The sequence below is a fragment of the Triturus cristatus genome, chromosome 6 (genome assembly GCF_964204655.1).
Source record: "Triturus cristatus chromosome 6, aTriCri1.1, whole genome shotgun sequence".
NCBI lineage: Eukaryota > Metazoa > Chordata > Amphibia > Caudata > Salamandridae > Triturus > Triturus cristatus.
In genome coordinates this window covers 1,399,968,474-1,399,991,098 of record NC_140589.1, presented here as the reverse complement: position 1 = coordinate 1,399,991,098, position 22,625 = coordinate 1,399,968,474, and the positions used below count along the sequence as shown (strand labels likewise).

At 44.2% G+C, this 22,625-nt stretch overlaps 1 protein-coding gene across 4 annotated transcripts in view; it reads right to left on the bottom strand.

The window, feature by feature from the left end:
- Positions 1–22,625, bottom strand: part of ARFGEF3 (ARFGEF family member 3) — a 515,806-nt gene that overhangs the window by 357,466 nt on the left and 135,715 nt on the right. For all 4 annotated transcript variants that reach the window (XM_085612422.1, XM_085612423.1, XM_085612424.1 and 1 more), the window contains exon 4: positions 8,963–9,094. In XM_085612422.1, coding sequence (XP_085468548.1) covers positions 8,963–9,094 — 132 coding nt within the window. The remainder of the gene's footprint in view (positions 1–8,962; positions 9,095–22,625) is intronic.

Here is a 22,625-nt window from a genome sequence, read left to right as displayed (position 1 = left end):
ATGCTAGAGCACCATCTCACATGTTACCAAGCACTCTGCCTCCAGGATTGTTAAGGCCTGCCATAGGAGTGGCTGATAGGTACACATGTGTCCATATATAAGGTAGGTATAGGACTACTACACCTAAGCAAGGGGTGATTACACGACCTTGCCCCAGCTGAGTGATCAGCCAGTTGTGTCATAATGGAAGGCCAGGCCAGGGGTGGCATAATAAATGCTGCAGCCCCTGGTAGGCCTAGGGTACACCTATGCCCTGGGTATCTAAGGTACACTGTACAGGGGCCAATAAGGTGATCCTATCCAATTGGGTTATGCACCTAAAGTACATAGTATTAATTTAGAGAGAGAACAGCAGGGCTGTGGGTCTGATTAGCAGGCCCACAGCCACATCTAAGTCGAAAACCAGTAAAGCAAAAGCAAAAAGTGGGGGTGAACATAGAAAGCAGACCCTACTCTCCTACACCCTACTTTTTGTTAAAAGGCAATCACCCCTGGACGGTTAATTCCGACAGCTGAAATGCTTCAGCTGAAGTGTGAGGCAGGGAGTCTCCTGTACTACAAAACCGAAGGCGGGCAGACAGCTACACAAGAAACAAGCCTTCTTGCCAGGGTGCCGGCTTGCCAGAAAGAAATTTAAATGTGCACGGCTGGTAAATCTGCAAATGTAAAGGGGTCTTGAAAGCCGGTTTTCCTGAAGACACAGATTTATTCGTTTTGAGTGGTACTGTAAGGGAGTTACCAGCTGAGCTGTGAAGTGTGTGGTTTTAATAGACAGTTATTAAAACAAATTCACTACATACAGTCTGGTTAATACTAAAATCTATATTTTAGAAGCAATTTGTTTACCTTAAACCTTTCTGCGAATTTTTTAGCAGCCCATCTCACACTGCTTATAATGCATGTTAATAATAATGACTTACATATTCACAGTGCTTTCTGTCACAGGCCGGAACTTCGTAGCACTAAAAATACACAAGTCACTATTATCCACGTCGCCAACCAGGATTCAATTCTTTGGCTTTCTAGTTAAACATACAGACCTCTACAGTGAATTTTCATAATGTAAGTTAGTGCATTTCCCACTGATGAGCATAACTTGTATTTATTTCCCATTTAAGCTGTGCATTACCTGAAGATGAAAAACCAAAAAAATAAAGAATATTTTGCTTTTCTAGCCACACCTTTAACCCTGCCCCCATGCTCACTGACTTCGCCCCCACTGCACGCAGCATCACAGTTCCCATACTTTTTTTAATGCATTTTGACAGTTGCTTTTTCTACTTCCCTCTGTTTTTCTTGCACCGTGGTATGAAGTGGTTACAGGTTGACGTGTTGGCACTTTATAATCCCATTGAAACAGTATATACATAATTGTCACATATTATATACATAATAGTATATACATCAGGTTTATCGTTCACCCCAAAAGCTTCCTTTAGGAACTTGATGACTAAGATAGGTGGGAAAAATGAGCAGCCAGCTTGCTGGATGCCTTCATTAATTCAAATAAAAAGTATGTACATAGCTATGCAATCCAGAGTATATAAACCTGCTGAAATTGTTATTGGAGAATTAAGCAGAGGTCGGGTGGTTTTAGATATATAAAGGCTGTGAAACAGGAGATTGCTGAAGATCACTCTAGGTTAAGATGGGAATGTGATCCCTGAGGACGGATATCAGGAAATAAAAACATTTTCAAGATTTAATATGAACCTTTAAAGTTTGAATGCATCATCATCAAACACATAATACACACAAAGATCTTCAAAAGATGTTTTCAGACACCTATGTTAGTTGCTCTTCCTGTGTTACACCACTGAAGGATTTTTGTGCATTTCACTTTGTTATGTCCCACAAGATATACACTGTTGAAAGATATTGTAGAGACACCCTAGGATATTGTAAATTTGAAAATATTTAGAAAGCCACTTGCGGCTTTACTATGACAAAATCAGTCCCCAAGAAGCCTCTAAGGTGGTCCAAAAGATTTCTAGGAGAAATATGAACATTATTTGATGAATGCAGGGATCGAAGAAGAAACAGACTTGGTTACCCTATGCTTCTGTGTAAATGTGGTACAAAGTGGATGGGAAGATGTATTCAGATGAGTTCAGTTGACTGAGTAACACAAAGGTGAACAGCACACAAGGAAAATATTTTGGGATCCTATCATTAGGAACTGATGCCCTAGAGGACAAATCTTGTTTGGGATCTTTCCGAAAAGTCAGTTTTCTCAGGGAACTGTACAGTGAAGAGCTCCATTGAATGTCAGTATCTTTCTGCCCTTCAGTCTTTGGCCCTCTCTGGCCCAGGGAATGTGCCAGGACGAAGGTCCCCTATTTGCTCTAACTCATCCTAACTTAGGGTAGTCATGTGTTCTTCATTAGTCGTGTGGTAAAGGGAAATTAAATGGTATGAGCTCCGAATGGTCAGTTCTGGTCCTCAGGCCTAAAAATCAAATTTGTGTAGACTCACCAGATACATCAAGTAATAGAGTCACCCTGCTCCGATCATTATCTGTATCTGCACCACTATTGCAGAGATAAATATCATGCTAATGAGTGTAGTAGCCCCTCTCGAAAAAGTATTTGTGATGCATCTCGAATTCCCTTACCCAAAATGTCCGGCATGCTCTCCTTGATTCAGACACAGGTGAGCCGCATGGGTAAGAACCCACTTAGAGGCTTGGATCTAATGAAGGCACCCATCCACGACAGAGCTCGCTGTCAAAATCAAAACATCACCACATCACGTGACTTTGCGCAACTTCATGTGTGAAGTCATTAGGAGTTAAACGTGTTCATTCAGGCGAAGGTGACATCTTAGTGCACAAAAAAGGTTCTAGGTGTTCACAAGTAACAGGGCTGCCCTAAGGCTATGTACCAACATTTGTAGGAAGCATTAGCTTGGAGTAGACAACTGGAAGATCGCCATTTTGGTGAGGGGTGCAAGTAGGATGAAAAGCGATTATACAATGGTATAGAAACACTCGTACTCATACATACCTACATTCTTCCTCTAGGAGTTCTGTTTGTTATAAATATATATCCCAGTATCTTTTTCCTTATGTGCCGGCTAGTTTTCTGTTGCATAGAGTTTGAGGGAAGGTGTGCCTCTGGCACAACGTTACTTTTTTTTTAAACCTTCCCTTCCATCATTGTGTGCTCACAGTCTGGAACAGGGTCTCAGCTGTGGGAGGACAACTGAGTGAAGCTTAAGAAGGAACTCAGGTTAACTAGCCTAATTCTTGGTCTATACCACTAATTACCATTGAGCAGTTACTGTTAGACCCTAATGAGGTTGGCCTGGTCTTTTCGTATAGCATGCTCGTTAAAATATGACCTGCTCCATCCTTGTTGGGGTAAAGTAACATTTCACAGATACTTAGACATGTTGACGAGTAGGACTCCCTGACAAATATGAGAATAATTACATACGGCATTGATGACTAAATACCTTGGATACCTACGTATCAGGTCACTAACTATGAAAATGCACTAGACACTGGCTTGTCTTGATTAGCAATATAGACAATCCGATGCATTACTTATCAAGATCACTGAAAATGAGGGGAGCATTAGGACAATAGTCTCTTTATCATCTTATCGGAATACGAAAAGGCTTGACGAAATTAAAAAAGACATGACTCAATTCAAGGAATTCTTTACCAACTCTGAAGTGAAAAAGCTACTGAAAGGTGTGGAAATTACTTTCATATTAAACAATCAACCCTATACCAGGGATGAGTATTAGGCTCAACCACCCCAATACAAAAAGAGGAAGAATCTAAATCGGAGACCAACCCCACAGAACTGGATATTCAGTTTTGTTGAAGGAAGTAGCGTTGAGTAATACCCAGGGACATCAAGTAACGTATATATGCAATCCATCCCTTGTAACCCTCCATATTCACCCTATTATGCACCACAGGCAAAAGGTTTGGTACCATTTTTAGGTCGAGGCCTCGGAAAGAGACAAGGTTAGGCAAAAGGAAACACAAACCAAGGTCCAATGGGAGATATATATCAATATGTCAATGACTACATGGAGCACAGTGAGGGCCCAACAAGGGAACCAGGCGAAGGGAAAAATGCGGTTATGACTCTGCGCACTGATGAGTTGGAAGATGTGGAAATACCAAGTGCTCAACAAAGGACTGAGTTTTCTTGCGCCTGAAGGACATGACCCTTTTAAAGCCTACACTGAATTGCATGACTTTTTCAGAAAGATAAAACTAAAATTCTTTGGCACAGTCCAACTTATGACTTACCGTGAAATGACAGAGGCAGGCCATAGAAAGAAGTCTAATCATGTACCCCCACCCACAGCGATTCCATCGAAGGGTGAACAATTTGAGAAGGCAGTCCAAGGGGAATTGGAAATGCCAGAAACACAGGACAAGAAATATTTCAACAATGTATCTAAGGTAGAAAAAAAGACTTTGGATTCTTCAAAGAAACATCAGGTGATAATAAAAAGGAAACATCAAACAATGGTGGTGTTAATGTCCTACTTGAAAAGAATGCCTGTGAGTCCTGTGTAATAAACAGTCGGAGCGAGATCCGGTATGACATAGAGAACTTGGTGACTGAGGCAGGGATAGCCAGCTGGCTATCAAAATAGAAAAGCAAGTGGGGAGCGGGTACACCGCCGACGCTCAGTGAATGGAAAAGAGACATGGACTGGTGTATGCTGCAGGAGAAAACAGTCTATGTGGCCCGGGGGTGTCCTCGGAAATGGGTGGCGGTTTGGTCAAACTGGAATGAATATCGTGGGCGCTTGTGTGAACCCCCTGCAATTCCCTCACTTGACGAACCTTTAACGCAGTGATGATCCTGGTTACATCAGTAAGTTATATGCTATAATATCTTACATGCAATGTGTGTATACTGAGCTGCAATTGCTGCAATATGTGACTGTGATTATGTATCGTGATGACCAACAAGTTGTGAATAAAAAGAATTAATAAAAAAAAAAAAATAGAAAAGCAAAATTCATAATCACAGACAAGCCTAAGATCCCCTACTTTTACATCCTTTATACCACCCTCGGGCAGGCCCATTGTTTTGGGCATAGGATTATGCTTTAACCGCAATCACCATTTAGAGACTACTTTCTGAGACCTCTGGATAAGACCTTGCCAACATATTTAAAAGAGTCTAAGAGTGTGATTAATATGAAGATAAATGATCTCCTATTTAACCTGAGAAGGGAGCTAGTAAGAACCTTTGAGGTGGAGTCCTTAACACCAACATGCAGGTCACATTAATGGTAATAGAGAGGATAATTAGCGGCACAGATGGCAGTATGACACTCCAGTTTCACCTATGAGAGCCTTGGCTGAGAAAGCCGAAACAAACATGTAGTTTCTGTTTGAAGAGACTATCTTCCACCAAATAGATGAGACATCTATGGGCAGAATCTTTGCCCCAAGTGAAGGCTTTCTCTATGTAAATGATTTTGAGATGAGATATCTATGACACACCAGCCCATTTCACAAATATGGCTTATAAAAAGGATACACAGATGATGCATTAATCATCTGAAAAGGTTACAGATAGGAAACAATACATTTTGTGAACAGGCTTAATGAAAAAGAACTACACTTCTTAGTCACACAATATGTAGGCAAATTGTTTCATTACCCTTTGATCATGGCAGAAGATTGTAGACTTGTTAGTAAAGTGTATTATAAACCTTAAGACAAAAACTCACTACTGCTGTTTAAAGGTCATTATCCACGGTCCATGAAAGAAAACCTCCTTTTTAGACAATTTCTGCGAATCCACAGGAATTGCACAAAAATAGAGACTTGAAAGAAACATTATAATGACCTCTGTAACAAATTATATGTAACGAACTCCGCTAAGAGAATAACTCAGAACCATAAGAGAAAGGCTAGGAATAACAGAGATGCCAGACATGATACTTTTACAAAAGAAGATTGTGACAGACTGGCCTCTGTTACCATTTACTCTCCAATTTCAAGTGAACCTAAAAAAGATTGAGAACAAAAACTGGAAAATCCTAAAGGTGGAGGAACTTGCACTAGAAAAAACAATGTTCTCATACAGAAGGGGGACACAATTAAAAGACCATCTCGCCACACTAGACCCTAACAGAACAGAAGTAGAAACGCCTAGTTGACATTGTGGTCTTTACCCTGAGTACTGGGACACCGCCTATGTGGGACCTGCGATGTTTGGAGGTTCACTACAGACAGGGAGCTCAGAATCATATCTGGAACTTAGACACCCATGGAAACAGAACTCGCATACCAACTGTAACACAGAGTCTGTGGTTTGTATGATCACATGTCCATGTTCACTTCAATGCAATGCATGACACGCAAAATCAAGGTGAGCATTTTTGAACACCGACGCAACAAATTTACAAAAAAGTTGATCAGGCACTAAAAAGAAAACCAGCACAATTAATATAACCTTCAATGGACAGTAATAAAGTCCAGAGTGAAGACCCCAGCGCCCTTCTGTGGTTGGAAAAATGCTGGGTCTTCCCACTTAAAGGCCAATTCAGTATGACAAAATCAAAGGGAGTCAGCTTTAAACACATTCCTAAACAATAACTGTGGAGATAGGTATCACCAGTAATTAACCATCCAGTGCATATCAGTCTAACACACACAGTATTGTCTTTTACATTATTTGGGTCAACTCAGCTATACCTTTGGTTTATTTCAAAGTGATCATAGGAGAAGAGCAATGATTTAAGCAATACATATCTCATATTTAAAGTGTCACAACTAAGACTGCGGTCCACATGCACCACTTGCCTCCCACGAATGACTCCAATTATTTACAATTGGTCACACTTAGTACATTTTTCCCACATTCTTTAAATAAGGTATCATAGGCTAACCCTCAAAATTAATACACAATTAACACAATACTTCATGTAAATGTCACACTTGAGCCAGTGGCTTTTGAGTGCCTTGACACACAAGTGATTCTATAACAATGTGGAATCCCTATTCAAATTTCATGCGCCTCACTTCAAAATAGCGCTCTACCAACTGCCTATTCCAGACTGACACCTTATACAAAAAATTAGCCCAGAGACTTTTAACAGCCCTTTTATTACAACCTGCGCCCTGCACTAAGATGATGCCTCAATGGGCACGCTTGACCCCTAATGACATCACAAATGAAATAATGCGAACGTGTGTAACGTTGTGACAATTTGATCCCGACTGCAGCACCGTCATCGATGAATGTCCCCATCCAATGCAAGAGCCGAAGTTCATCGCGCAGCCCGCTTCCGTTGGAATCTAGAAGTGCATGTCTGACCCTTTGGGTAAGCGATCTTAAGATGCCTCAGAAATACTTTATCGACAGATGCACTTACATTTAACAATTGATATTCATCTTGGCAATGGTGGTGCAATACAGACACTGGAAGAAGCCAGGTGGTTCTATTACTTACCATATCTGGTGAGCCTACACAAATGTGGCAGTATGGATGCCTGAACCATGTCGTGATGGGATGTACTTTTGCGCTTGGTGGTGTACCGTTTTTATGTATTCTACTGTGCGCAGTAACCTTGTTGTATACATTTTACATGTAAAAACAAACATACCCAGCACATTTAGGGTGTCTAATGTAAAATCAACAAGGTGATGGCTGGAATGCTTGGATTCATCTCAGCCACTGCTCATCGCACAGAACCGCATCCTAATGCATCAACTTTCATCCACCATGTCACCTCAGTTTGGACCCAGCAATATGCAAATGAGTCTTCACCCTGCTCCTCATTAGAACAGTCCAGCCCGAACTACCAGACCAGGCCCTCCTTGAATCAGAACACAAGCAACCCAGGAGGGGTTTCATCATTATTAGGGCTCGTCAGCTAGGTATAGCTTGGTTCTAGTGGCACAGTGAGCCCGGGACCTACTTCTGGGCATGCCCGACGCACTAAGGGTGTCAAATGCGAAAACAACAAGGTGATGGAGGGAATGCTTGAATTAATCTCAGCCATAACGACTGGGATGCAACAGAGAGTAATTATCAGTGGCTCAGAATAATTCTTGCATTCCATCCATCACTTTTTTGTATACTTTAGTGTGTAGCACTAAGAGGGACTGGTATGCCCAGACACAGGTCCCATGCACACTGTGTCACTGGAACCAAGCTATACCCGGCTGATGAGCCTTTAACTAGCTCAAAACGATTCCTGGGGTGCTTGTGCCCTGGTTCAGGGAGGACCTTGCCACCTCCTATTGGAGCAGGGGCAAGACTGATTTGCATATGTCTCAGTCCAAACGGAGGTGGCATGGTGTGCAAAGTAATGATGAACTGGGATGCGGCCCACAATAATTACGAGTGGCCAAAATTAATTCAAACATTTCATCCATCACATTTTTGTATACTTTAGCAAGCCCTTCTTATAGCGTTGAGGGCATGGAATAGTCTTAATTGTCACACTTGTAAGAGTGTGGCTGCCACTAGTTTTGTTGATATGGCATTGGTAGCGCTGGCAGGAGCAATGGCGGTGTGCCCTCTAGTGGCCGCCTGACAAGGGCACTGGCATTTTTTTATTTTTTTATTTATTTATTTATTTTTGTGAAATTAAGCACTAGAAACCCCAAGCACTATCTTTTAATTTGTGTGCTGGATACCTTTGTGTTCCTTAGAGATTGAGAGAGAGGGTAGCTCACAGGTCTATTTTTATATTAATGTACTGTACGAATTCAGTGGTTCTGAACTGGCCGCTCTATCGTCAGGATCTCTGTTGTTCACAGGGTAACATGTTTTTGCTCTTTGTACTCTGGAGTGAAATACCATTTATTGTAAGACGTCGGCATTGCATTTCAGTTCGAGATGGCGATTGTATAAACGAACACATTTAAACGCAGATGAAGTATGGGTGTTCCCAGGGCACCCGCCCCCTACTGACAAACCCCTATTAAACATCCTGCTCATTAGAAGGCCCCGAGGTACCCACCTTCATGACCTCAACCTGCAGGTCCTCGTGAAGGGATGGCGTCACTTTCATGGCATTCAGCATCTGACTGAGCAACTGCCTCTCATCAGCATCCGTTTCCAGGGAGACAAATCGTTCATCAGACAGAAGCCTCTGAGGAAAGCAACAGAAACAATTCAATGCCTTAGAAGGTCAACTTACTGAGAAGCTAACTACACACCTACCCGTCACTCACAATACCTGCAGCGGCAGGCTCGCACTAAATTCTAGAAAGCACAGGAGGAGTCTCTTAAACTGTGACCCTGCACAAGTTTTAAATGTTTTCCTACTGCATTATCCATTAGTGCTCTCTGGAATGTTCTCCTGTATGCTATTACAAACAGTACTATATACAAAAAATAGGGGGGAGAGACCATATACCCATCTAGATTCTAGGCTACGCCACAGACATGTGAAAAAGAAAGAAGCTCTAGGGAAAATATGAAAGGAATTTAAAGAGAGGCCAACTTTCGATTTGCAAGCTCTGGCGTAACAACTCACCTGATATAATTCCATCATTTAAAACATGTAATATGCATTGCTTAAACATATAGAGGTGCTGCTGCATGCAAGTCAGACAAAGGGGACACTGAATGCAAAATTGATTTCTTATTCATTTCATTTCATAAGGCTTTATTCGGAGCAAAAGACAAGTCCATAAAAGCACAGCATAAAAAGACAACAATATAAAACAACAGTCAAAAGCAGGAGATACAACAGTTTAAAAAGGTTAAAAAAGCATATTTTTCCTTGCATTAATTGATTTAAGGAGAAAGGTAGCCATATAAAAACAAACGTCGGGGTGATGTAAGTTAAAAAGCAAGCTCATGCAGCCTCGTATTGTCCTGACTCCAAATTTAGCAAACAGGGGTTTCAAGTAAGCAATCCGCAGGTATTTGTACAACTGACAGAGCAAAAGAAAGTGCACAGTGCTTTGGGGGGTGGTATTGTCACACGGACAAGGGCCAGCAGGATGTAAATGCTGAGAGGGGAAAGCAACAAGGTTGTGGAATACTCCGGTTCTAAGTCTAGCCAACACAAACCGATGTGCCTTCCAGGTCACTTGTGACAAATACGGTTGGAAACCCACAAATTCATTTAAATCGTGATAAAGAACACAGGGTGAGAGTTCAGAGCTATTTTGATGCCTCCTGGTGGAAAGCTGTTGTAAAAAACAGTGCTTAAGTTCGATTTTAGACAGCTCAGTAGCCCCACATCGATCCGCAATGATGTTAATGTTAAAGATCTCACGAAAATTATCCACAATATACTTTAACCATGGGATCTTTAAATGATGGTCCAAAGAGAGGCAATCAGAAATAATGGCTCTGCACAATGAGGTCTCTTCTTTTATCCAAATGGAACGCCATAGCATCAGTGGCCTAAGGAGGATCAAGTCGGCAAGATGGTGAATACCCAGTTCATTGTTCACTAAAGCATTAGAAACAGAGCTTGGCAGGCATAAAAGTCTCTTCAAGAATACATTCTCCTCAACCTGAAGAGACCCTGCCGGGGCATGGCCCCAAATGCCCGCTCCGTACAAGGCAATCGAGACACAACGGGACTGAAAAATTTTAAGCATGTCATGGACCCGCCTGTCTCCCAGTTTCGTAGCCATTGTGAAAATTCCATGAGCACTCCTCGCCATCTTAGCCCGGACATTCTTATGTTCATTGGCCCAAATGTTATTATTTGAAAAAGTGACCCCCAAGTACGAAAAATTATCAACGGCCTGGACCTTCTGTCCCTCTATAAAAAATGAGAACTGTTTCTTTCTGTTCCTTCGCCCGCATTCCATAACATAGGTTTTAGATTTATTTAACACTAACTTTCTGCTTTTAATGAATTGCGAAAAGCCGTCCATCAGCCGTTGAAGGCCGTTTGGGGTGCGTGAAATTAGGACCGCGTCATCCGCGTAAAGTAACACAGGGACGTTGTCCTCATTAATTTTGGGAGCATCCACTGCCAGAGATTTGAGAAAAGAATCAATCTCATTGATGAAAAGGGTAAAAAGCAGTGGGGCCAACACATCCCTGTCTAACTCCACGCCCGATCTCAAACTTAGTTGTACATTCCCCGTTGGATCCGTAACAGACACAAGCACGTAGTTTGGCATAAAGACGTGCTAAAAAGAACACAATGCCCTCGGGTGCCCCAATTTCAATTAGCTTTGCCCAGAGAATGCCATGGTCCACCAGGTCGAAGGCACTACTCAAATCCGCAAAGCAGAGATAAATAGTGCCGGTCTTTGCCAAGGTATATTTACCGATGAGCAGGTCTAAATTTAGACATTGCTCAATCGTACCACGACCCTTCCTGAACCCAAACTGGCTCTCTGCTAGAACGCCATTGTCCTCCGCCCATTCTTCCAACCTTACTAGAAGCACTCTACTCATTACTTTTACGGAAGAATCCAACAAGGAGATTGGACGATAGTTCTTAACGTCCCCTCGGTTTCCTTTCTTAAATATTGGAATTAGGATGGATTCTTCCCAGGTAGGGGGCACCTCATTACGGACTGCTGCGTTGAAAATATTAGTTAACAAAGGCCCCCATACTTCAGGGACCAATTTATAAACATCGATTGGTACCCCGTCTGGACCCTGTGCTTTTCCTCCTTTACTGACCCTTATACTATCTAAAACCTCTTGGATGGTGATATTCAGTGGCGTATGCGGCCACCTATCCCCTATATCCCTGGATGCACTGTCCGAATCAAAGATTTTAGAAAAATGAGAGACCCACTCTTCCTTCATAACGTTGGAAGTTAATTCAGGGATTTTATCATCTTTGAGGAATGGGGAATTATTCGATTCAGCAGCCAGGGTCAAATTGTCCCATGCCTCCTGTTGGAGTTCCAATTTCCTCCATTTAAGGGTTTCTTTGTATCTGGCTCTAAGATCTACAACCAAACCCTTATCTCTTGGCGTAGCTGATAAAGCTGACTTTAGTTCCTTTAGGGCCAGGGTACAAGCTGAATTGAACCACCCCCGCAGGCGTTCCTCCTTGTACTTGAGTGTACTAGTAAGCTTAGAATCAATGACCGCATTAATACCAATAAAATACTCAATAGAGCCAGTGGTACCTTGATTGTCTTCTAAGATCCCTGTAATACCTGCCAGGCAACTAGTGATGATTGAATCAGACATGATTTCAGCCTTATCCCCCTTCCACCTGAGTCTGGTGCCATTAGGGCGCACAGCCTCAATGTTGTTAACATTACACCCCGGAATGCGGGTCCCTTTGTTTTCCCATAGCATGGCCTCTACTATCAGGCAATTGTGGTCACTAAGCTGGATGTCTATAACTTTAGGTGCCATAATACAGGACTCAAGACTCGAGGAGATACAAATAAAATCAATAACAGAATTCGCTCCCCGGCCTGTGAAAGTTGGGCAAATCTCCTCCTGTTCATTTTTCTCGTTAACCATAATATACATGTTATGTGAGTCAAGGAGATTGTTTAAGGCATCTCCATAATAGTTATGCTGAAAATGGGGGACTCCATCTCCATGACAGTCCACCGCCCCACATACATTGACATCTGAGAGTGGGCAGGTAGTGGCGTTAAAGTCCCCTGCCATGAACAAATCAAAGATTACATTGGAATCCTTAAGGATGTCATCCAATGCACTTGATAGTGCTCTAACCACCTGATCCCTAGTATCATCAAAAACGTTGTTATAAAAATTTATTAAGAGAATATTCCTACCTCCTGTTTTGTGCAGCCATAAAATCTGGGAATGAACCCCAACTTGTACGTATTTTGTGACCAGCAGAGGAGTTTGGACAGAAATCAAAATCAAAAGGCCCCCTTAGCTCTACCTGATAGGGAACCGGTAGCAGATAGCTGGTAAGAGACAAAACCATTATATCCTTTAAAGTCCCTACACCAGGTTTCCTGTAAACAGATAATATCAAAGAGAGCTAAAAATTCAGTCCAACCCAGACAGTCTGATTTGGACCTAATACCCGCAATATTCCAACTGGCAATATAACAGCTGGAAAAACCGGAGACACCTGACCCCATAGGAGAACAGTTACTACCCTGCTGGAAAAAAGCGATGTTAGAAGTATCCGATAATAACTCCGGGCAACCTACTGGATCACCCTCCTTGCACATAGGCGTACAATCTACAGTTGTCTCAGAAATGTTAACCATAGGCCCTGATATACAAACACTTTGACCCATACCAGACGAGACCTGTCTCTCCGAGATTTCTGGGGGTACCGTACACAGCTCCAGTAATGACTCCGAGCAACCTACTGGATCACCCTCCTTGCCCATAGGCGCACAATCTACAGTTATCCCAGAAATGTTAACCATAGTCCCTGATATACAAACACTTTGTCCCATATCAGACAGAGCCTGTCTCTCCAAGGTTTCAGGGGATACCGTACACAACTCCAGTCAATCATTTTGATCCAGCCCACTAAAGCATTGGAAACGATTAACGGTGTTCACCTGGAAACTATTTGGAAAGCTATGCAAAGCTTCTCCCCTCGTTCTCTTACCCCCCGCGGTTACTAGGATGATGGCTAGTGTGTTGTCTATAGAAAAAGCCCAAAGGACGGAGTGAAATGCCCTGCTCGTTACAGGGGCAAGAAGTTGCTCAGTTGATCAGAGCTGTCGTGGCAAGGTGTGGGTTACTGAAATTAATGATAACGCAATCCCCAGAGATGTTCTTCGGGGACGTGCCAATCCAGTTGGTTCTAGTTGTGGCCAAGATTTGGTCCGCCAGGGCCACTGGAAAGCCACACTCCCGATTGAGCCATGCCACCGTTTTGTATTTAAGGGAGTCATGTGATTCCATAGAGCGGTGAAGCCCATCCTCCCTGATTGGTGTAACGTTAGTCAGGACTGCTACATAGGGTGCGCAGTCCGGTGGGAGGTTCGGTTGAGAGAGGCCACAATTATTAGACTTCCCCCTTTCGGTAGTCTTCAACTGATTCCCCGGGACACGGGTAGTGGGGGGGTTCAAAGGGACATCACTAGAGCATAAAGGTGTGACTGCAATGACATTAATAGTGTCCCCTGTAGACGGTAGTTTTGGTTTGCCAGTTACGCCCTGCTGCTCAATAACTGTTATGGGACTACTGTTTGGCTGTGCAGGAATGCTAGAGCCTGCACAGGCCACTCCAACACTGGATGTGCCTTTGTTGGATTGCACGGGCTTACTAGTCCTGCCCCCAGCCACAGCAGCCACAGCAGCCACAGCAGCTGGTTGCGGACTGTTGTTTAGTTTCAAGCCGGATTGCACCAACACACCCAATCTAATCACTTCCCTAGAAACAGCCTCGAGTTTATCCAGGAGTGGAAGGACAATTTTGTCTAACTTGGCATCAATAATACCAATAAGCAGCTCAAGCTGATCCGGAGCTAGTTTCAAGTGGGTGGAATAAACGTCCTTATGTAAACAATTTGGCTCAATGGGGCCCCCATTTGATACAGAGACAGTGTTCTTTTTACTTTTACTACCCCCCTTTTTAGACAGTACAGGTCTATTTAGATGTCTCCCTGACCTCAACACTCTATGAGTTTTGGGGGCCACGGAACCCGGGGCGTCAAAGTCATTATGGGACTCGTTTGCATCGGATTCCTCTACATCAGATTCCTTGTGAGGGTCCTCAACGTCAAGGATATCCTGTGATGGCTCTATTTCGTTGGTTCCCTCCCTGGCTGGACAATCCGGAGAGACTGTTACACAACTGTCATCAATGGTGGGAATCAACAAGGGGGTAGGCAAAGGGACAGGGATCTCAGCAGAGACTAGTTGGATCGTGGGGTCAGGGACACTTCCTAGACCCAGGGACAGTCTTCGTTCCTTATTAATCTTGTCTACTACTTTAACTAAGTAGTTGTCAAGTGTAGAGACAATGCAGCGGGAATTCCCGACTGACTTGGGCATGTTGCCTTGGAGAAAGGTACAAAGGTACAAAGGTACAAAATAACCAGCACAGATATTATCAAATGAGGAAAAAAAAAAAAAAAGAAAAAAAAAAAAATAGATATTAAATCCGAATAGCACTTAATATGAAATGACTTAAAAACACAATTATAAAATAAACGACAACCAATATCATACCCCTAGATTGGGAACTAGGTTAGGGATACTGTTTTTTACCGGGAGTAGACCAATGTTCAGGCAAACGGCAGAGTCTAAGAGTCCAAATGCACTCCAAAATTATAGAACGTGTGACGAGCAGGGGCGTGGCTAGCAGGGTGCGCAGGCCGGGTCAGACAGATCTCGCAGGGACTCCTGGACTAGCGAGTCCCAGCGGCGCTCCACCCCTGCTGCACTTGCTGAGTTTGTTTTTCCGCCCCAAACACCACCGGGAATGTCCCGGTTCCACGGAACAGCACCCGCGAAGCCGCGAAGCTGCAAGGCGCTGGCGGGACAGGACAAGCTCCAAAGGACAGAGCTTCAGGGGTAAGTCCGCCTGCAGGAGTCACACTTGAGACCCACCAGTAACCCACCGGTGCTTCGGCACACCTCACCGCTTGCTTGTGTTGCTTGTATAGCTGCTTGGTTGCCCACACCGCCTGCACCACAGTCCGGCCTCAGGTCCACCTCCACCTCCGCCTCCCGAAGTCTCTCCGAAGACTCCTCCGACCCCACTGCGTTACCCTCGTGGACCAGCCAACTCATCGGCGTCAGTCAGTCAGGTGAGTTGACTCCTAAGATCCGTTTCAGTGGTGTGTTTCGGAAGGGTGCGCAGTCCAGTCCGGTCCAGGGGGCAGGCGGGTGGAGTTCCAGTGAGGTGGTTTTTACAGGGATAACTACCTAATTGGTAATCCCCAAACCGGGAGCTCCTCGGGAGGCTCGTACTAGGCGGCCATCTTGCTTTGGCAGAGTCAATCCGTGTCCCAAGAGTCTGGGGAACCACACAGACGGCTCCACACTGCGGCACAAGTAAGAAGTAGTACAATCAGTAACAATCACCAGCGGTCTCCTGCAATCCCCAGTGAGAATCTTTTCCAGCGAGGGTCCGACAAGGGTCTTTAAACAGCAACCTGTTGATTATATATATTTGGTGGGATTTAGTGGAATAGAGCCGGGCCGGGATGCGAGGGGAGGGGGAGGGGCGGTTAGCGGTTGGCGTTGGCGTTTGACACCGCAGATTTCTCCGCTCGCTCGCACTCATCCGAACACCCCGCTGGCTCTCACCGCACGTCCGCACGTCTCAGCTCCAGCGATGTTCCTGCGATGTTCCACTTGCCTGTTACCGCAGCTTTGCTCCGCTGCGCTGCAACCGTGGCTCCAGCTGCTCCCAATGCTCCCGATGCTCCGCTCTGCTCGCTGCTCGCCGCTCTCTCTTATTCAAACCATTTACTTATTTTGAAGTCTTTCATCAATTTTACAAAACAATTAGTGAATGATGACACATTAAAAAATACTACTATCTATCAGTTCTTAATACAAGATTATAACAAAGGTGAACAAGCATTTACAATGCAATGGTCTCGGCATTGGTAAAGTTAGAGCTATTGGCATTGCTCATGACATTATTTTTGTTTATGTTTTTGTTTTTAAAACATTTAAAGAAACGGCATTGTCATGAGCAATGCCAATAGCTCTAACTTTAACAATGCCGAGACCGTTGCATTGTAAATGCTTGTTTTGGGAGTGCCCGGGCCCGATTGTGATCCCAATCCGACCCTGTCTGTATAGCCCGCACCTGCGGGGTTGCTGGTTCGAACCGCAGCGAGGTTTGCACCCAGTTCTTTCATTCTCCTGAATATGGCGAGAGTGGTTACTCACGTCTATATGCACATATATATAAATATGTCTAGAACAAAAATGTAAATAGTTTAAACGTGTCTTGCAGACATCTATACGTATACATCAAATACTGCCGTCGAATTGGGAACCAGTGAATAGTCATTCCCTGTCCCTCTTAAATCCGTAGTCCTTTTGAACCAGAGACAGGACACCAGTCCCCAGGGAGTGCTAGGGAAGAGGCCAGCTGGTGAGCGCGCAGCCCTGGCCGCTCAGCTGAGAGCTGAATCACTGTGTTGTGTTCATGCCTTGTTTTGAAACTTTGGAAATCCGCAGGCGCCTGTGGGTCAGAGGTCAGAGACCCTACCTGCTCCATTGTTGTATGGCGTGTCGTGGTGGCGGTCTGTTTACATGGCAAGTACTCGGCATGGGCTTTACACGTATAGCTTGTTATCTCTACGATATTACATATTTCGGTTAGACTGCATCCGATCTCGTCCCGAGGAAACCCGGGCCGGGTCTGCTGTTGTGTTCAGTTCACTTGCTATTTATTGACTTTTCTTATTTGTAGTTGGACATTAACTCGCATTGAAAGAAGGCTCACAGCTGTCACAAGTATCCCTGCGAGACGGGCACTCGGAAAGCACGGCGCACCCTTTTCTGCGAGGGGTTTTATTGCACCAATCTCGCTGCTTACAGCTCATTCTGCGCGATTACGTAGGGTGGTGGCAGGAGACGCAGAAGGAGGCGGTTGCTCAACGAGGCTTACTACTTAACGCTTCGAGAATGAGCTCTGCAATTCACCTTTCCCCCAGACCCCCCTGCTCTGTAAAGTATATATATTTAATCTCTCCTCTGGTCTTAAAGGACTACTCTGCTTCCACTTTTCCCCTCTAGTTACACAGAATGCTCATTTCGATTTTTCGTCACACGCCTCCTGCAATTCTCCCCCTTTCCCCCTTACCGCACTTATATGTGGAGGGTGACACAAATGGCTTTGTGGTCACGGTCGTAGTTTAGATTCCTCCGAAAATGACGGGGTGATTACACGAACAAAAGGGAACAAAAGGTTCCCCGTTGCCTCCCCGCGGGAAGCCGACACTCGCTGCGGCGCGGCGGCTCCAGCTGAGCCACGCTGCCGCCTCCACCCAGTCTCCTCCCAGTTCTCCTCAGCCGTTCTTCAATTTCATAACTTAATTTTGCTTGTAGTGATGGATGCATTGTAAATATAGAACATATATTAGGAAGACAACCGTATGCATACAAAAACAAAAAGAAAGAATTGGTATGTGATGCCTGTAATGTGCAATTCTGTACAAATGTTGAGTTGACTGTCGGAATCTGCTATTGAAGGGTGGGTTCCTCCATGATGTGGCCATGTTTTGATTACAGGCGTCCTCGTGGAGGCTGTGCAGGTGCTTGCATGACGCAGAGCTGCACACAGGAGCCTTTCCAATGTGTATGCAATTCACGCTGGCTTTTGCGTCTCGTTGAGTCACGCGAGCACGTGTGCAAACCTTGAGTAAACAAAGACCACAGTGCACTTGCAGCAGTGCTATGCGAGGCAAACGATGAAGGCATTTTGTTCGGACATCTATCAGGATATGGGCGTTAACAGTGGATGAATTGGCCCAGGTTACCGATGTGGTTCTTCCTCCCTATTAACCATTGGAAAAGGGAAGTAATCCTACCTCCTCCATCTGCTGCAAAATGGTCTTTCAATTAGGCCACTCATCTACTTTCCTAACTGGGAACTCAACTCTCAAATAAAAAGACATGTGAGGGGTTAATACAAGTTCCGACGAAAGTATTTTGTAGCACCAAACACATGAAGACAGCCAACAACTGAATGAAAGAGGTGTGGCAGACCTATGACCTGTCACTCTCATATGACAACAACCCACCCATAACCATGTATGTGCTCAGTAGACAGCGACTGCTCCATAAAATGAATGAACGGTTTTCATTCAAAAGAAGGGCTTGCCTTTTTTCTGCATTTGCTTAAAGTCACTTTTTCCAACTAATCAAAATTTGAGAATATTCATGAATTTTTGCAAACCTTTCAATTTGTTTACTTCTTTGCAAGTTTAATGAAGGGAGCAGCCTCTTAAACTGAATCTGGAGAAATGAGTTTGTATGATTGGCAAAAGCCACATATCTTGGAATACAGAAGTATATTTTGAGATGCAATTTTAGCAAAGGATAGAATTTTAAAAGGCACCAAAGCATACCAGTCTGTACTTTCTGTAGGAAGATAAAAAATGTAATTCTGCAAGCATACGCCTTCTGCTGAGTTAGACTGAACAGAACCCTTGCTTTCATGCCCCCTCCAAGTTTCCATGGATGACACACGTTTATCTTTACAAGAAAGGAGGCCACTCCCCGGAGAAGATGTTGGACACAGGTATGGTAGCCCATTCTGCTGGGAGAAATGTCACTCACTCTTCGTAGTATTAACAGTTAGGTAATGCTGGGCTAGTGAGTACAGTCCATTTGTCGGATGTCTTTAAGGTAGGCTTCATCAGGGGAGAAAAGTGGCTCGAAGAAGGATTTAAAACTGAAATAGGAAATGGGTCGCACATGTAATTGTAAGTAGTGTATCTAAGTCACGATCAGGGCTACTCTCCGAGTCCGTGTCTAAAATAAATCTAATGGACTAATATCAAAAGTGACTTTTTATACTGCAAAGGCATGAGGTCTGCGGTCTTCCAGCAACAGAATATATAAGGACATAAAAAAATATCATTAAAACTTTGCTTCTCTCCGTGTTCATTGGGTTAAATAGACACTGGATACAATATTATAATTGGGCACTAACAATTATTTGCAAATAGTATATAAAATTACCCATGTTGCAGCTTACTTGAACAACATGCAGGAATACAAGCTATGCATTGAGCGACCTAATGTGCATGCAGAGCACTGCGCCCACCTTTGCACCCAGAGGGAGGACCTTTTCAAAGTTTAGCAGAAACAAGCGTGTGAATGTCCTCTTCAAGGGCAGTTCTTAAACCCTAAACAAACTTGATTCCCTCAAACTCTAATATATATCCTGATTCCTTACAATATTTAACCCTGCAGAGTATAGGGCACATTTTGCAAATCGTACTTATGGTGTTTGTAAAGGTAGGAGTAGCATTCCAACACAGAACGTTTTACGACACCAAGTGCAGTGTGCGTAAAATAAGTGCCCTGTAAGTTTGCACTGCAGAAGAGAGACCTGCAAGGGCAGATGCCTGGGGTGACATGGTTCGTGGCTGAGGCTGGAGATGAAATAACACAGCTGATGCCCCACCAGGTCAGAGAGAGACGCTGTTTCCTTCTCTGCCAGGGTGTTTAGCACAGACTGGCGCCTGGGGCCTTTTCCACAGCTGTTGAGCTCTTTCACATACTAAGGCAGCTGGAGTGAGCCATGCATCTTATCACAATATTCTTTCTTGCGCTGTAATCCAGCCTGCTGTGACCCTGACATACAGCACGTTGTAGGACAGATCTTGCACTGGGGTCACACTGCAAATGATCTGAAACATAAAACCACATGCCACAGTTCGCACAACACAAACATTCATATTCGGCGTGGCTTAGAGGACAGTGACGTTTTTGGTGCCTTATTATTTTGGAGAAAACAATAGTATCTCCTTTAGTACTAACTGCGATTTAAAGGGCAGGATATAAGAGCTTTTCATGCAGAGCAGAACTGAATTTCAGAAGTTTATCCCATGTACGACCGTTGCTATGCAGAGGCTACATAATGTCAAAAGAGAGGACTCACTTAAACCAGTTTAGGTTATCTCTCATACACCTTACACACTAGGGACTTTCCCTTTTTGAAAACAGGACTCTCACCCCCTGGAAATTCCAGCGTCATGCTTCATGCTCGAGTCCTCACCGAGGCAGGTGGGCTCCACCTTAAACCACCAGGGACGGGGTGATTACACGAACAAAAGGGAACAAAAGGTTCCCCGTTGCCTCCCCGCGGGAAGCCGACACTCGCTGCGGCGCGGCGGCTCCAGCTGAGCCACGCTGCCGCCTCCACCCAGTCTCCTCCCAGTTCTCCTCAGCCGTCGACAGGAACCGCGATAAACAAAGCGGATTACAAACAACCGAAACAAAAAAAAGATTTACACTCGCTGCGGCGCGGCGGCTCCAGCTGAGCCACGCTGCCGCCTCCACCCAGTCTCCTCCCAGTTCTCCTCAGCCGTCGACAGGAACCGCGATAAACAAAGCGGATTACAAACGACCGAAACAAAAAAAAGATTTACACTCGCTGCGGCGCGGCGGCTCCAGCTGAGCCACGCTGCCGCCTCCACCCAGTCTCCTCCCAGTTCTCCTCAGCCGTCGACAGGAACCGCGATAAACAAAGCGGATTACAAACGACCGAAACAAAAAAAAGATTAGACGTTTCCCCAAAACCGCACAAGTCCCGAAGATGATTTTCCCGGTTTAGTGAGCATAGAACCGCACTCACACTCCGCGTACTTCCATCAGGGATGAGAGCTCCTGACCGCGACTACCTCACGGCTGCCAAAATAAGGAATCGGAGTGGGTCTCTGTGCGACAAGCACACAAACAGCTGAATAAGAATAAAGAGATCAGGTGAGGGAGCAACGCCGGGACACCACCGCCTTTCTCCGAGGCATTTTGCTGTGCCTCGGAGGAAGGGAGTGTCCTTTTCGGATTGGGGGGCGTGTTTTGCTGTTGTCTCCTCCCTGAGACTTCTCGCAAAAAACACGCCCCCCGATCCGAAAAGGACGGGGCCTAATCGGAGTGACTGGACCTCTTCTCCAGTGGCTGGCCAGCATTTACGAGGCCAGCCAATGGAGAACAGGAGAGAAGAGGGGCGGGTGCAAGCCCCTCTTCTCAAAGTCACTCCAACTCATTAAATCTCGGAGCGAGACTGCGCAAGCGCAGCCTTTCGCAGCCGAGACCTAAAAAACCCCGCAAAAGAATACTTTAGATTAGGTGAACAAAGTGACCGTAATGACGGATATCCTATAATCTTGTATTATGAACTGACAGATTGTAGTATTTTTTAATGTGTTGTCATTCACTATTTGTTTAAAATTGACAAAAGACTTCTAATTATAAAAAGACTTCTAATTATAAGAAATCAGTTTTGCATTCAGTGCGCCATTTGTCTGACTTGGATGCTGCAACGCCTCTATAAGTTTAAGCAATGCATATTTCACGCTTTAAATGATGGCATCATATCAGGTGAGTTGTTCCGCCAGAGGCTGTTAATAGAAAGTTGGCCTCTCTTTAAATTCCTTTTAATATTAATCCTGCTAGACTTTCTTTCTTGTTCACACGTTACATACAGTAGGGGTCGCTGCAATTAGTAGATCTTGCATTATTTTCTCAATAATAAAAAGACTCACTCGCCAAGCATCTGTGCCCACAGCTTACTCGTGCATTGCTAATTCAGTCACAAAGATTCACCCATAGCTAGGCATGCAACAGCAGACGTGCCCGGTGGCCCTCAGAGAATGACCCCTGGTATAGACACGTAAAGAGGACAAGCCGTGGCTTTCATTTTAAAAACAGGTGTGCAAGCATTAATGTACTCACATTATGCGACAGTCCGTGAGCAGTGAAACCTTCACAGACACTTTCTACTCAGATTGCATATACATTTGTAATAGAGCATGCAAACAGTCATTAACTACCCAAAATTAAACTGAAACACACAGAATACAAACAGAAGGATAAGTGAATTTAATGTTAGGTAATGGAAGATGGATACAGTAGTTTAATTCCGTGAATCTCACATATCACTAGTTAGAGCCATGGCATTTATTCAAAAGTAAAAGAAAGGTGATCGCACTATTTACACTACAATACAGTTAACTTTATCTCAGTCAAGCAACAAAAGCGTCAGTAAGTTTCATTTTCGAGAGAAGTGAGGCAAGAGGTAAGGTAGGGCT